We start from the raw sequence: 16,029 nt of genomic DNA, 5'->3' as shown, positions 1-16,029 counted from the left end.
AGTCAAACACTACGGCGTCTCATATTTATATGGTGGTTTTGTTTGCCTGGTTTACCATGCCGCATGCGCCAGAAAAAGAGCGACCCAATATTATTGAACTCTGCTGTTAAAACTACACTATATTTCGGAGCCAGCTAGCGAGTATTGTGGTAATGAAATGTCGTCGGAAAGATAAACGTTGACGCTCTGTTATAACCTGAAACATTCACGAATTTGTTCCCATTTATTTTATCGTGTTAGGCCAGCGGAGCTGTACGACTCTTACCCCCGTATTCACAAACGCTCCTCGACTCGACTTTCACCCTTCACTTGACAGAGTGGAGCACTGCGCCGCCGCTTCTCGGCTGAAAATGACGCTGCGCTATTCAAGAATAGCAGCAACTTATCACTGATATGCAGTGACTTGCCCTGCCTGAAGATGGCGCTCCCATCGGCTTTCTCAAGCCGATGGGAGCGAGAAATATATAAGAACAAGGGTGACAGAAAAATTTCAACAAAGAAGTACTTTATGCACCACAATAGACAAGGACGAATCAAGTGGTGCAGTGGCTCCATTTTCACAACAAGAGTGGGAAAGGGCTGAGAAAAGGGTTCCTAGTAGTACATCAACAGGCCCAGATGGCATTCCAATTAGGCTGATAAAGACATTAGGTCCGAAGTCTAAGCAGGCTTTGAGAGAGGCAGTGAGCACAATAATAATCGATGGTGAAGTTCCCGATGAATGGAAACTTAGCAGGATGAGCATGATCTATAAAGGAAAGGGGGACAAAGCCGACATAAACAACTACCGTCCTATAACAGTGACATCGGTGGTCTACAGGCTGGCGATGCAGATTATAAAGGAAAAACTGCAGGCGTGGATAGAGGATGAGGGGGTGCTGGGGGAACTGCAGAATGGGTTTCGGAAACACAGGAGGTTGGAAGACAATCTGTTCTCACTGACGCAGTGCATCGAAATAGCAGAAAAGGAACACAGGCCCCTGTGGCTAGCATTTTTGGATATCAAGGGAGCGTACGATAGCGTGGTTCAAGAGGAATTGTGGGGAATACTGGACACACTAGGCGTGGAACATGTAGTCACTAATCTTTTAAAGGGTATCTATAAAGGTAACAAGGTAGTTATAAAGTGGGAAAAACAGGTATCCAAGCCTGCAGAGGTAAAACGGGGGCTTAGGCAGGGGTGCCCCCTGTCACCCTTATTATTCATGATGTACCTACAAGGATTAGAGGCAAAATTAGAGGGAAGTGGACTGGGCTTCAACCTCTCTTTAGTCAAACAAGGAAAACTTATTGATCAGGCACTACCAGCATTAATGTACGCAGATGATATAGTGCTAATGGCCAACAACAAGGAAGATTTGCAGAGATTGATGGACATCTGCGGTAATGAGGGAAATAGGTTAGATTTTAGATTCAGTAAGGAAAAATCAGCAGTCATGATTTTCAATGACAACGAAAGTAGTGAGCTTAGAATACAGGAGGTCACGCTAGAGATAACAGATAAATACAAATATCTGGGCGTATGGATAAGCAATGGGACCGAGTATCTGAGGGAACACGAAATATACGTGACGACTAAAGGTAACAGGAATGCAGCAGTCATGAAAAATAGGGCACTGTGGAATTACAATAGGTATGATGTTGTGAGAGGAATATGGAAAGGGGTCATGGTTCCTGGGCTGACGTTCGGCAATGCGGTCTTGTGCATGAGATCAGAAGTTCAAGCAAGATTAGAAATTAAGCAACGTGGAATAGATAGGCTTGCTTTAGGAGCTCACGGAAATACACCAAATCAGGGAGTACAAGGTGATATGGGATGGACATCATTTGAAGGCAGGGAAGCTAGCAGCAAGATAAAATTTGAGAAGCGATTGAGAGAAATGGGGGAAGAGCGTTGGGCTAGGAAGGTTTTGAGCTACTTGTACATGAAGAATGTCGATACAAAATGGAGGAAGCGAACCAGGAAGTTGACTGGTAAATACTTAGAAAACAGCAGGTGGCCAAACCAAAAAGAACTATCGGTTAAGAAGAAAGTGAAGGAAACGGAGACTGACATGTGGAGAATGGGCATGATTGAGAAGTCCGCACTAGAGATCTATCGAACTTTTAAGCAGGAAATTGCCAAGGAAAGGATCTATGATAATACTCGGGGTAGTTCTCTACTGTTTGAGGCCAGGACGGGAGTACTGCGAACCAAGACATATCGGGCCAAATACGAAGGGGTAGACACAGTATGCAGTGCGTGTGGAGAGGAAGAAGAAACTGCCGAACACTTGATAATGTTCTGTAAAGGGCTTCACCCTATAGTTCAGGATGATGGCGCAGAGTTTTTCAAAGCACTGGGATTTAGGGACAGCGAGGGCAAAATAGACTTTAAGCGGGTAGACTTAACTAGAAGGAGGTTATCTGATTGGTGGCTAAAGTCAAGGCACGAGTGAAAATTAAATCCTTCACTGCGAAGTACGAATCCTCAACTTCATTATTTAAAGGAAAAAAAAGATAAATGTAATGGTTAGTTCACTAAGTATTACGGCTAGGTGGCGTTAGCCGCCGCCCGATCTAAAGGGTACAGCCACATCCATCCATCCATCCATCCATCAAGTGAAGGTGGAACGTTGAGCGAAGGGACGTTCTAGAATACGGGGGTTACTGTTGAGAGCTTTTTTCTTATTCAAAGTCAAATCAAGACAAACGCACATTGGGTGTTAATTTTCGTGTCTTCCTCGTCCCAGCATACTGCAGTGCACACACAGTGAAGAAATATTCATGAACGTACACAGCACCCCGTCGTTTCGAGAGAGCAAACAAAGTGTGGTATCAAATTCTGCTTGTAGCACCCCCATTACCACAAATAAAGGCTGACAGGTTGGCGTCGCACAACGTTTAGTGGAGATTATCGGGCCCAGTTCATGCACTAACAATGATATCCGCGTGCTGGCAAGCAAGAGACGCCATAGCAGACGACGCAGTTCAAAACTACACTTCCTGGATCATCTGCGCATGCGCGGTCGGCACGTGGTTGCAGCGCGCTTCGAGATTTTTTTCCGCTAAGTGCGAAGCAGCCTGTACTTGTGCATTCTATGCTATAGGGCGTCGGCGGCCATTCTGTCATTTACAAATATTTCACTTTTCGAAGCAACCAAGTCTCATGGCAAAACCTTGTCACCATATACAGTAGCCACGTTCTGCCACAGCAATAGTGATAATAATCGTAATAATATCAATAGGGTTTAACGTCCCAAAGCCCAGATAAGATTATGAGAGACGTCGTAGTGGAGGGCTCCGGAAATTTCGACCATTTCGCCTGCATCGAAACGCGACAGCGATGGAACCCACGACCTACGGATCCGCAGCCGAGCGCCTTAACCAGAGCGGACTCTGTCAAATAAAATGAGAGGAATTCTATACTTAGCGTTTCATGTCTTCTCATGTTTCATTTATGAGAAGAAAATGTGCTAGGGGTGTATCTCGACTTGTATGTGTCATATTTGAATTAAGCTACAATACGCATTAGCTATTTACCAGCTCCACAGAACAAGCAAGCCACCAGCGGGTGGGGGGGGGGGGGGTCGAGTACGGTCCACGACGATGTTACACACAAACACACACACGTACGCAGAAGGAGGGATCGAAAGCCATCACTAGCCCCGCCACGGTGGTCTAGTGGTTAAGGTACTCGGCTGCTGACCCGCAGGTCGCGGGATCAAATCCCGGCTGTGGCGGCTGCATTTCCGATGGAGGCGGAAATGTTGTAGGCCCGTGTACTCAGATTTGGGTGCACGTTAAAGAACCCCAGGTGGTCGAAATTTCCGGAGCCCTCCACTACGGCGTCTCTCATAATCATATGGTGGTTTTGGGGCGTTAAACCCCACAAATCAATCAATCAAAGCCATCACTATAAAACATCCCCCCCCCTCCCACTATAAGACGTCGACCGGGCCCTGATCTGTGCGCACATTTTGTGACTCCGACAATTAGTAATAAAGACGGGACGACATCTGGCACAATCATTACTTAGATAGATACACCGACTCGTCATTTGCCGACAGACGTCCGGAATATACATGTGTTGGTGATAAAACGAACCACTACTGTGCCGCGTTCCACCAATCGGGACGGTCAAGCGACAAAATGAATGAATAAAATACATAAAGTGAGAGAGAAAAGGAAGAAAAATGCGGTCAGATCTTCGAGAATTTTTCGTAAATTTTAGATCGCAGTTTTCGCGATGTTTACCTCTGATTGTAACACTGATGAGTCAGCAGAGCTAGCTAAACAAATCGGCTAAAGGTGACGCTTTTAAGTAAACAAGTACGAGTCCAAAATGAAAAAAAAAAAAAATAAACGTGGTCACGCCAACTGAGTCTTTGGAAAAAAAAAAACGTGCGAGCTATTCCAGCTACTATTGCGACTACTAGTTCATGTAATGTGTGATTTAACCCATCAATATTACTAAACATTTTGAAGGAAACTGACCCGTGAACTTGTCCACGAAAAAAATTCCGCATACCGGCCCCGCATTGAAATGGCTTCGCTACGCAGGCCATATTGTCTCTAGCTCTTCCCTGTTTTATTTTCGTTTTTGCACGTGCTCGTTTGTATTTAGCTGCAGGGTATATCCGTCTCGTGGGAGGCTTACGATCGCATTCTTAAACCAATTTTTATTGCCGACTGCAACGACAAGAAAAATAAGCGTGCACGAGAGCCGCGAGCTTTACTCAGTTCGCAATAATAATAATAAATAAATAAAGCACGATGGAAGTAACGCGTGGTGGGGGCAGCCATGCAAGTGACGTGCACGCGCATTTGTCCCAGTCTGCACTACGGGGACTATTGCGTGCCAGCGGTAGCATCAGAGGTAGCGGAGCTGCGCTCGAAGTCGAGACACCACCCGTGTACTGCAACGAAGCTACCACAAACGTATTCGGTGAGCGAGGGCTAAGCAACCGCAACCAGCGCCTCCTAAATGGCTTTGCCGCAACCCATCGTAGTGTAGCAGACGACGCTGCGACCAAAAACTTTTCGTCTGCGAGAGAAACCTGCGGGAGCGGCTGCGGTAGGAACGGCCGAATCCGCCGACGGAAGCGGAAGCGGCTCGTCGTATACTCTCTGTTTATGCTGCACGAAGCACGTGGTTCGATAACCTCCCCCCCTCTCCGCTTACGGTGCCTGCCGCTGCTCGTCTCATTTTCTGCCCGGCGTCGGAACCGAGGGACCGACGAATTCCGAGCAGCCAGTCTCCACGAGCGCTGATTTTAAGCGCTGTCCGGCCACCGACGCGGCACCAAAGTTTTCGGCGACGCTGTCCCGTTCCAGGAGACCGCATTTCGTCCTCGGTCCTGCCACGTGTAGCGTCAAACAGCGGTTTTAATGGTGAAGTATATTCCGTCCGTTTTCCGACTACCGCGATGCGCACGGGCTGCCGAAGCGGTTGGCTACGCAGCCGTGAATTAACGGCCCTTGGAACGACGAGGCAGCTCACCCCACCCTCATAAACCACCATAAAAAAAAAAAAAGCGAGACGCTCGATGGATTTAATAACCTAGTATCGGGAGCAGGCGTGTCGCTTTCGCGGTGAGAGCCTTCGGTTCGCTCTTGGGAGTCGACTTTCTTTTTTTCGTGCCGCCCAGTTTCGGAACCTAGCGCTACCGAGTGAATCGTTACGTCGTGCAGGCGTGTGCATGCCCATTTTTCGTGGCCCCTACTTCCCTGCTAACATTTCCTTCAGGGTTAGTGTCCTTGACCGGCGCACGCGAAAGCAGCGTGGCGTTGTCGTGGTGGTGCCCCACTGCAGTCGACATTCGTCCCCTGACCAGCTGTTCTAGTTCGCACAAGCAGTCGCTTCATATTGGGTGCATAGTGGGTCGCTCGTAAGTTCCACTTGCGAACGAAAACTGGTGGTCTTTTAAGGCGAGGCCCACGCTGCACATGTGGCCACAGGGGAGGCACATGCGACACATCGTTCGCTGCGGCGAAGGTGGACCGTTGGAAGTGCGTCGTTTTTCGTTTCTATTTCTCGACGTCCGCTACCGCTGTTCTACGCGTCAAGAGCACCTCTGTTTGTTTCGTTAGCTTTGGTTCCTCGATAGCCCTGGCCGTCGCACGAACAAATTTTCCAGCGAGATATGTAAAAACAAACAAAAGTGGTAGCCGGCCTTTTGAAAGGCGAGGCGCATACGTCAACGTTTTCGACTAGTCAACTGCAGCGGTGTTCGATTCACGAAACGTGCAGCGCTTGGCTGTAAGTTGTTACCGAACTCAATGCTTGCACATGTGGCACACATCGAAGGGGGCGATTCAAGCGGCGTTTCGTTAGGCCGTTTGTTTTGCTCTCGTCAATTTGTGTCCGCGAGCGCATATCCTCGATCTCGGTACGGCTCGTCCGATACGGCTGAGCCATTCTTCCTACGCGTATGCTCGTTTCATTCGGCTATTTTTCTTCAGTGCACGCGTGACCTGCCAGGCGTTTCGTTCTGCAAAGTTGCGTGAATTCCGTGGCCTCTCGGCCGAAGGTGGCCACGTGCAGCAGGTAGATCGTCACGTATCTATCGCTTTCGTTCGAAGCTTCACTCGTGGCAAATGCAATACACCGTTTTTGTTCTTTTCCGTTGCTATGTGTGGGCTTTCTGAAATATCTGCGGCACTGCGTAGTTTATGTATGCGCCTACGCAATATCTTTCTGCGTTGTTTCGCACTTTACATTGTCTACATGATTTTATGGGATGGGGGCAGTGTACTGCACTTGTTCTGTTGCTACATGAGCAAGCATGCATTCGTGTAGACTTCAGTGTATTCTTGCTGCACGGTGTTAATGACGAATTACCAAAGTGATACTGTCAATATTGCGTTTGGGCCATCTTCGTTTTTTTTTCTTTTTTGCAAGATAGCAGGTCACACAATTTATCTGTTGTTTTTCTCCCAGCTTCATCAGCCACCCACCGACCTTCTGGATGAGGATATTGCACTCATGGAATCCTTAAGTGATCACAACTATAACAGAGTGCTGCCGAATTTTAGCGGTATGCTTGACAACGCCGGTGATATCTCACTGGCGGATCGTCGACCCCTCAGCCGACAATTCGGTGAGCATCTATTAACGTTGAGCAAAGACGTGTGCCTTACACCAATCGGTGGGCACTCCAGACTGCTGTCACGAGCCGGACGGCTGGTTACATTGCCTTCTGAGATCATTGCAGGTTGCACGAGCAGGACCACTTCTGTAGTCGGAGGCGACTTTAGTTGCATCAGGCTATAGTGCAATAGCTCTGGCAAAACTGCACGAGTTGCAGTTTTGAAGAAATATATACTAGTCGAAACTTAGTTCCAGCATCACCTTATGTTTGCGAATTTGTCGTCTCTTCAAGCTTCAGCCTATCTCCTAACTTATGCATGTCATGCTATGAGTGTTATGCTTCAGATGTAAATTTTGGGAGGGGTGGGCACCTGGTGTGCCGCCCTTCGCCCATGACCTTTGTTCTGCTTGGTTGCTATATCATTCTCAATCTCAATACTAGGAGGGCTTGCTTAGAAAGAGGAACTGTTAGATATATCTTAAGGCACAGCTATTAAGAATATCTATCGGTCTTTCACTGATGTGGGTGCTAACCATCTACTTTATCTTGATCTACATAACTATGGATGTTGCTGCCGTGCGTTGATTTTTGCCACCATTAAATAAACTTCTCTTGCTTAAAACATCCTTAGTCATTTTTTTAAGTCACACTCTCTTCTTAGAGTGCATGTATTTGAGCGATGTTTATCGATCAGCGGCAAGTCCGCCCTTGTAACAAGTCGCAAATGTAGCTTTTATCTTGTTCCAGATAACGCAACTGAGGACTGCCTTAATTTTAATGGTAAGTTGGGTGGCACTGTGTTTTTCTATCTTTCTACTGCTTGTAAGCGTATGTAACTAGGAAGGTTTAGCTTCCTTTATATACATGCCTTCACAGCTGTGTTAGAAGGAAGAATGTTCAAGTAACATTGGTTCAGTGTTGCATGCACCTTCAATAGCATTTTTGATAACCAACTAGCCCAACTTTCAATGCTATTGCATCTTTAAATCAAGCTAGAAAGTGCAAGCTGAGTTATTGGTTTGGGTTAGGTTTTAGAGTGCATTTTCAGTTGAGCTTGAGCCTCTAAATTTTCACTTTGATTAATACAGCCATGACACTACACTATTACAAACACTATTTGTGTGAAATATATGCGTACTGAAAAAATGAATAGCTAACGATGCCCACAGGAAAAGTAGGAGTGTTCCTGCTGTTTTGGCTGCATGTGCCCCCTTCGCATGACTGACACACTAAATTAAGAATTGCCTGCTATCGGGAGTCTCGTACTACCCACTGTTCGATGTTAAGCGTTAGGTGCCGACAGCTTTTGGCTCGAGTGAGGACAGGCCTCTGTATGAAATGAGGGTACCTGAGAAAAAAGCAACTCAACTCGGCATTCTACTTGCCTGCTTTGCCATGCAGAACTGCTTGATTTAGCTGGATGTATTTTCTCGCCAAGCCTGAAGGACGGTACATGATCTTTTCGCGTGAAATTGGGCACAGCTCACAGGGCTGGGTAACTATGCTTTTGGACATTGCACAAAGAAATTTATAGACTAAGCCAATCATGACGATATTTTTACCATTTCAGGGTAATCAAACTTTTGTGTTTCTGGGACACTCTTGTCCCGTGCCCGATAGCTTAAGTGCTCAGCCACTTCGAAAGCAATTTTCAATGAGCAAAAAGGAGTAATATCAAAACCTAATCAAGTTCGCCATATACATATGACTTACTACTTGGCAAAAACCGTAAACGCTGCAAGGCATGTCGGTCGTGCCAGCGCAGAGTACGAAAACTGCGAAAAGCCGGAAACGGCAAATGCTCCGCAAGTTCTACGGATATGCGACCGCGCCGCACTGTCTGTGGCACAGTGTCCGTGCGGTAAGCCGACAGCACTAGCTAAAACATCCATGATCGAGATGAGGCATACTCATCAGCTGCGCGTGTTTAGTGCCTGTTATCGTACATGGCTCACAATGAAATACCACTTTCACTCTCATGGAAGAGGAGTAGTACATGCGTGGCCTCAAGATCTGCAGTGTAGGGCAATGTTCTGTACCAGAAATTAGAATGCTGTTGCAGCCGGCTACCTGACTTAGTGCTATGCTTCTGAATACTTGGTGCAGGCGTCCTGCACATTTGGCACAATAAACTAAAAGCCCAGAAATGCGCTGATAGAACATTTATATGCATAATGGAGTGCTTATGCGAGAACGTCGGTGAAAATGCAGAGGGCTCTCCAGTGAACTGGTAGTCTTGCCTTGGTTAATTAACACACTTAATGAATTTGATAGTTTGTAGAATTTAGTGGAAAGAAAATATACTGAGTTTATCCCAAAAGTAATGTCAATAATTCTATTGAAAATAGACATATTGATCAGTTCAGTAAAATGCAACAATGGTTTCAAAAGACTGCTCCTGCAGCGATACATCTTCCAGTGAGATTTCCAGGCATCGAAGGCGTCGCATGTCTGCTACAGAATGTTTTTTAGAGCCTTGGTGCAAGCCTCTTTTACATTAACTGTTGTCCAGAAATGTCTTTTCATGGCAGTTTCCAAGTGCGGAAGCGAAAGGAATATTGCGGTCAGCTCTCTACTCTACACCAACATGAGTGAGACTCCAGTACCACAAGTTCTCTGCAAGGAGAGTCCTAAAATGCTGACTGGCCATCGCAGAATGCAGCAAATGAATACCACCTTAATGTTTACCCATGTCCATCCTGATGGACATAGTTTTAACAGAATAAGCTCAAGGATGAGACATAGGTTAGTTTTGAAACTGAAGAAACGTAACCACAATGCGAATCGTAAAAACATCAATTCCTGAAAAGTAAAAAAAAAAGTTCAAGGGCAACCTTCTCCAGCCCACTGCTGTCTTCTGGGAAAGAAATTATGCTCTCCTGGAGGCACTCGTAGAACTTGGCATGACCATCACTGCAGCCAACTTGAATGTCTACGAAGGGGAATTCAGAACAAGTGAAGAGTAATGCCGCCTGGCATTTTTCTTCACGACAATGCAAGGCCACATAGGGCAACTGCAACAAAATGCCTGCGGTGTTTTTGGTTGGAAATCCTCCACCATCCAGTCCGGACTTGGCTCCCTCTTATTGCCATCTCATTGCACCCATGAAACGCTGGCTCTGAGAACAGGCGGTTGACTTAGACAACAAAATGCATATCCTTGTACAGAATTGAAGAGTGCAGGAGACTGCATTTTCCAAGGAGAATATAGAAAAGCTTAATATGCACTGATGGGCTCGTTGGTGAGCCATGTTTCTTTAGAAGTGCTTATGCTTGTGTCCTTTATGTGTGTGTGTTTTTGTATCCTTCTGTGCGCTGCTTCTTCAAAAGTATACTTAGTGCCACGCTATGATGAATTTTAAGTTGAAACAGCGACTATGTAGAGAAGTAGCTGCTATGTCTACCTATATGTTCCAAATAATGTCTAGATTCTCACTTTTTTTTATTTTGTGACTGATCGAACCTTTGATAAGAAATTCAATTAGCCCTCATCCATTCAAAACTGTAGCACAGTAAAACCGATAGCGGAAAATCAAAACTAGTATAAGCACTTTTACTAAAGGCTGGTGCACACTGGCGACTAGCAGCGGTCACGTGACCATTTGGGACTGGCAACCAAAAAGCGACTGATGATCACACCGGCAGAAGCTGCATGGGAGCAACCGGAAGTCGCAATAGCCTGCCCCGTCGCGGTGGTCTAGTGGCTAAGGCACTTGGCTGCTGACCAGGTGGTCGAAATTTCCGGAGTCCTCCACTACGGCGTCTTTCATAATCATATGGTGGTTTTGGGACGTTAAACACCACATATCATCGGAAGTCGCAATAGCGAAGAGTCGTATCCGGAGCTTGTTATCAGTGAGAACTCTGGAGACCGGCGCAGACGAAAATTGAGCATCGCTGATTGGTTCCAGCAGCTTTGCGACCGCAGTCTCGCGACTGAAAAATCGGTCGGGAAGCGACCAGCCAAAGCAGTCGCCTTGCGACTGTTTGCGACCAGTCGCAAATGGTCGAACGACTGCTGCTAGTCGCCGGTGTGCACCAGTCTTAAGAGATCGGTCACTAGGCACTGTGTCACCCTTTTAAGTGGTGGCTACAGTTTTTTTTTGTCACCTGGACAACACAGGAAGTGTCTTAGCTTCATGACAGCTTGTTTTAGTCGCAGCCATAGTGAGCATGTTCAGTATAGCCGTGTTAAGCATAGACATGTCACCATGTAGACGATAGATCTGCTATTTGCTGTGAAGCTTGAGACCAGGGGCACGACTCGGTGGGTCCACCGAGTGGACTACCCACTTCAGCCTCCACTGATTGCTTAGAGCTTGGCGAGCAGCATGTTTCCCTGTTCCTGGTCATTTTTATGGAATGTCGTTTTGATGTCGCAAAACTTTCGCAACTCTCAACACAATGGAGAAAGACTGAATGTGTTCTCCACAGAAACTGCTGCCCCCAGAGATCCGCTTTTGGACGCACGTCTCTGAGGCCGCACATGAAGCTCTAAATCATGTTAGCCTTAGAATTATATATAACACGGCTGCACGCCTGAAGCACCTGGAAGCTTGCTATGCATTCTCTTCATCGTTCTGAAACATATGAACATGCCCAGACGTGAGCTTAGGCCTGTCAAGTTTAAGCATCCTGATACAGCACTTGTTGTCCACTTTCTTTCTCTCAATGTGGCGAATGTGCTGGGGGTTCGGTGCGTCGATGTTGTTAAGAGGCACCACGACATCATGACTCGCTGTTTTTTAGCGTAAGTCAATACGCTCTGCCAAAGCATTAGGTGGAACCATAGAGAATCTCGCCCCTGATTCACTATCATTGCAGCAGTTAAATAGGTGCTACACTTGGTAGCTGTCCCACTTCCTGGCTTACTGTTATATTGTCTAAAATTCAACAGAACCTTCTCACTTTTTTTAGTCATTCTCCTGCCCCACTGAGCCTCAATCACTGTTTGCAAGCAAGTATATATATACCCACCAAGACTGACCCTGTAGATGATGTGTTCTGTGCAGGGCTCAGCAACTGTAGCCTCAGGAACAGTGTGCTGCCAGGCAGCACGGGAGCTTTGCCTAGCCTACTCTCTAACCCAGCCTACTTGGCGGCCTACCAGAATGGCAACGGTCTGGGTTCTTTATACTCCAGTGACATGCGTCTCTCTGAAGCTTCTCTAAGTAGGCTACTAAGGCAGGGCAGTCTTCAAACCTCGCCTGTTGGCACAGGACCTCGGGCCATCCGCTCTGCATCGCCTTACACACCTTACAGGTATGTACATCAGTTTTGCGCAGTAATAGGTGCTCAGAGTAAAACGTGACTGTTTTGGTTGTTAGTGCTGTTTTAGACGAGAGTACATACCGACAAAGCTCTGAAGCCGCACTAACTTTTCAGTCAAGGGCAGAAAGAGAAAGTGCAGCCAGGCTTGGGTGGCATATTCTTTCTCATTCGATAGCCAGGCTTAGTTTTTAACACGAAAGCGTTTTATGCTGGCATCAACCACGGCTATGCTGATATATTTGTCAGATATGACTTAAAATACATACTAACATATTGCCACGAAAATTTTCGTTATTAGTGGCGAGATGGCATGACAGGCTCACAATGGCCGTGCTCTAAGGTCGTCGGCTTCTTGGAGCGTGGTCTCTTCTGCACCCGCGCTTATCAGACTAATAATTTGGTAGAGGAAGGTCACTTTGCTCGCTGCCACGTTTACGAAAGGGGTGTGCTGGTGACCCATGACGCAGGAAGAATTGACAGTTGTTCGCTTATATTCTGTATAATTGTGCGCTGGTTTCGTGAGTCTTTCTGTTTCAACAATGCTTTAAAGAGCCACTCACCAGGTTTGACAATTTTGAGCTGTCAAGCGCGATGCCTAGACGAGGCATTCATGATCACGTCTGCCGAAATTTGCAACGCTACGCACCGCAGAAATGGGTCAAATTTCATGATGAACGCTGCTCCCCCTCTCCTCTGCCGGGCCCGCCTAGAGAGTGAGGGCATGACGTGCGCGTATGAATGGCCCTACGTACACTGAAATGCAGTGACGTTGGTCCTCTTGTAGACGACTCTGCTCTGACGTTGCAGACAGTGGCACGTGATATGGTGAAAATTATTTAACACGGCATGCATAGTTTACGTAATTTGTTGCTTGAAAAGATCAATAAAACTCTAAATGAATAATGAGGTGCAATAAGGGAATGCGAGTCTTTTTTTCCATTTTTCTTTGGCGAATTTCAACTAGATGTGGGGCTAATGCGTCGGCGTTTCGCATGCGTTCGGTCAGCTCCCCGCGGTCAGCTCCTGGAGCAGACGACCACCGTGGAACGCTCCTGCGCGTTCGCGCACTCATTGTGCTCATCTATTCTACCGCATCTAAGCCAGCGTTTCCAAACGATCCCGCAGAAACGGGCAGAAGACCACAAAATAACACTGGTCAACAAAGCAACACCGCTGGCACTCGGGGGTTGGACTTGTTTAGGCACGCCATGCGCACGTCACCTCTTGGTCGGATGCCGGAGAGGGTGGGGAAGAGAATGGGCTTGCGAAGGCTACGCGGAGGAGCGGCAAGGGTTTCGAGCTCGCCTCCTCTCATCCTCGTTTCGCGCCGCTTCAAAAAAACCTGTTTTCTCCGCTCGTGATGAACAGAATCAAGAAATTTTTGTGGTAAAATGTTCCTCATCAGACACCCAACAACTTCCACTAACTAAAATTTGGTATGGGGCCTGCTAAGTGGCCTTTTCAGTGCCCAGCTGCGACAGTTGTTAGTCCGCGCTCGTCCTGTGTATGCTAATTTCATGCGTGCTTTCTGCTTGAAGTGTGCGGTGAAAGTTTTGAGCTGCATGCCATTCTTAACGTGACTTTGCAATTTGTTGCTGTTGCAGAAACAATGCACAATAAACGCTCAACTACCGCTGTGAAAACGCATTTCATTTTCGTGTTATGCCAATCCCTATATTGGGTGATCAGCCACGTTTTTTTGGTGGACATCTCAACCATGCCGTAAACATCTGTAGTTTTTAACCTCCTGTAATTGGCAGCAGCATTCTCCTCCCCCCCTTTAAAAAGTTGGGTGGGCGGTGGGAAACATCCTAAAATTTAAAGCTGTCAATCACCATGGCATCAGAAACTACACTCAAACCTCATCATAACATAATCACACCATCTCCGAAAATACTTTGTTAACATATGTTTGCACACTGTACCTGACAGAACTATTTTTCACTCACCTTGTTACAACCAATTAGTTATATCTGGGTTCGTAATATTGAGGTTTGAGTGTACCCCTAGCAGGACATATTTCTCCACCACCCTCTACTTATGTGGAGGACTGCTAGGCACTAAAAACAATCTATTAATCACTGTAATGAGCCAGGGTTCATAGTCCCTGAGTGAAACAAAATTCAAGGGTTTTCAAGGACTTTCAAGGATCTAAAAAATACATATTAGGGACCTAAAATAACACTTGACACTGCAGAAACTGACAGCACCACTTTTTACAACATAAAAATTTGTACTTCATTTCATTTGTGATTTGCACCATGAACGCACTCAAGTTACCATGGACTCTAGTCGCTTTGTGTTCTCGATGTGTTTCGCACTCATGCGACATTTAAGGCAGACTTCCCATTTAATAACATGTCGAGGCTCTTCCTGCAAGGGAAGGCTTTGCCTGATGCGAGTTTGACGTACCCGGTGCAATCCACTCCCTATAAGCAGCAATGCATGACCAAGGCGCCTGGAATTAGCACTTGATTGACATAGTTCCACCATAAGCGACGCCACTGCGGATATCCGTGCACACTTGCACAGTCTTCACAAAAAAAGCTAGGATTAGCTCCGTTGCTGCTGTCACCACGCAAGTGCTACAACTACAGTGTACTAGAAGAATACTCTTCACCGTACTATAACACTGAAATATGGATAGAGAAATGGATTGGATTGTATGGTTTGTTGGCTTGAGAGCACACAGTTATCAGGCACATAAAAAAATCCACTAATTTGTGGCTGAAGAAACTTCTATTGATGAAATTCAAGGACTTCTAAAGACCTCAGACAAATTTAAGGGTTTTTAAGGCCTCGAAAATGTCATTTCAAAATTTAAGGGTTTTCAAGGACCGCTACGAACCCTGGGAGCAGGAACACTAAGACAGATAATGATGCAAGACTATTGTTCGTTCTTGTGCCTTTCTACATCTTGTCTGGGTCACCCACTACAGAGATTGTGTGCTACCAAGTTCATGTTTCAAGTGCGTTGGAGTGTGCTCAAGCCCCGAGATCATGTTACACTAACACCACCTTGTGCACGTACAGCTATCAAGGGAGCCCTTCTGCAGAGCGGTCTCTAGCCTATGGATGTGACCCATTTCGAGATTCCAGGAGCCTTTCCCCAGATTCAGACTCCAGCGGTAACAGCTGTGGCACAGATATGAGCACCTTGTCAGATCTCATGGTACGTGCCTAAATCTGTTGCAACTCAATCCGCCTGTTCCGCGGTGCATGCGTGCTTCCCTAGCGGGGAAGTCTCGAAATGACTCCTAATCTCGGAGTCCTTCCTACAAGCAATGCCAGCTCTCCTAGCCCCTACCAAACCCCTACCAAAGCGCCAGAGGGCAGCACAGAAAAAGTAGAAAGGCTGATTGGTTCCAGTGGTCCTATTGTGACACATTACCACAAAATTACGTGGAACACTGCATTACCCAGATGTAAGCAGCAGCAGTATGGCAACAACTTCTGATCTTAAAGTCACACTAAAGGCCAATATTGGGCTTTAGTCAACTGTTAAAAATACCATTCCTGGAACCTCTGAACCTGAATGTGGCCAGCAGGGTGTAGAAATATATTTTTTGTCTAAATGTTTAGCTTAAGTGGCGAGAGTTGATGTATCCTACAATGAATGATTCGCATCCGCCTAAAGATATGTACGTTGCATATGCCATCACTATCTTATACTGCCCAACAACCA

At 46.4% G+C, this 16,029-nt stretch overlaps 1 protein-coding gene across 3 annotated transcripts in view; it reads left to right on the top strand.

Annotated features, from left to right (window-relative positions):
- Positions 1–5,128: 5,128 nt before the first annotated feature.
- The window catches only part of orb (polyadenylation element binding protein orb), a 39,291-nt gene continuing 28,390 nt past the window's right edge, over positions 5,129–16,029 (top strand). Inside the window, exons 1-5 of one of the 3 annotated variants that reach the window (XM_037422525.2) lie at positions 5,129–5,373; positions 6,923–7,082; positions 7,821–7,853; positions 12,086–12,335; positions 15,378–15,516. In XM_037422525.2, the coding sequence (XP_037278422.2) occupies positions 5,371–5,373; positions 6,923–7,082; positions 7,821–7,853; positions 12,086–12,335; positions 15,378–15,516 (585 nt within the window). In that variant the 5' untranslated portion in view covers positions 5,129–5,370. Of the gene's footprint in view, positions 5,374–5,538; positions 5,992–6,922; positions 7,083–7,820; positions 7,854–12,085; positions 12,336–15,377; positions 15,517–16,029 lie in introns of those variants that run through there. The other 2 variants (XM_075892288.1, XM_075892287.1) reach the window with 2 other exon arrangements.

Source organism: Rhipicephalus microplus, chromosome 4, assembly GCF_043290135.1.
Source record: "Rhipicephalus microplus isolate Deutch F79 chromosome 4, USDA_Rmic, whole genome shotgun sequence".
Classification (NCBI taxonomy): Eukaryota; Metazoa; Arthropoda; class Arachnida; order Ixodida; family Ixodidae; genus Rhipicephalus; species Rhipicephalus microplus.
This window is presented reverse-complemented; position numbering and strand designations above follow the sequence as displayed.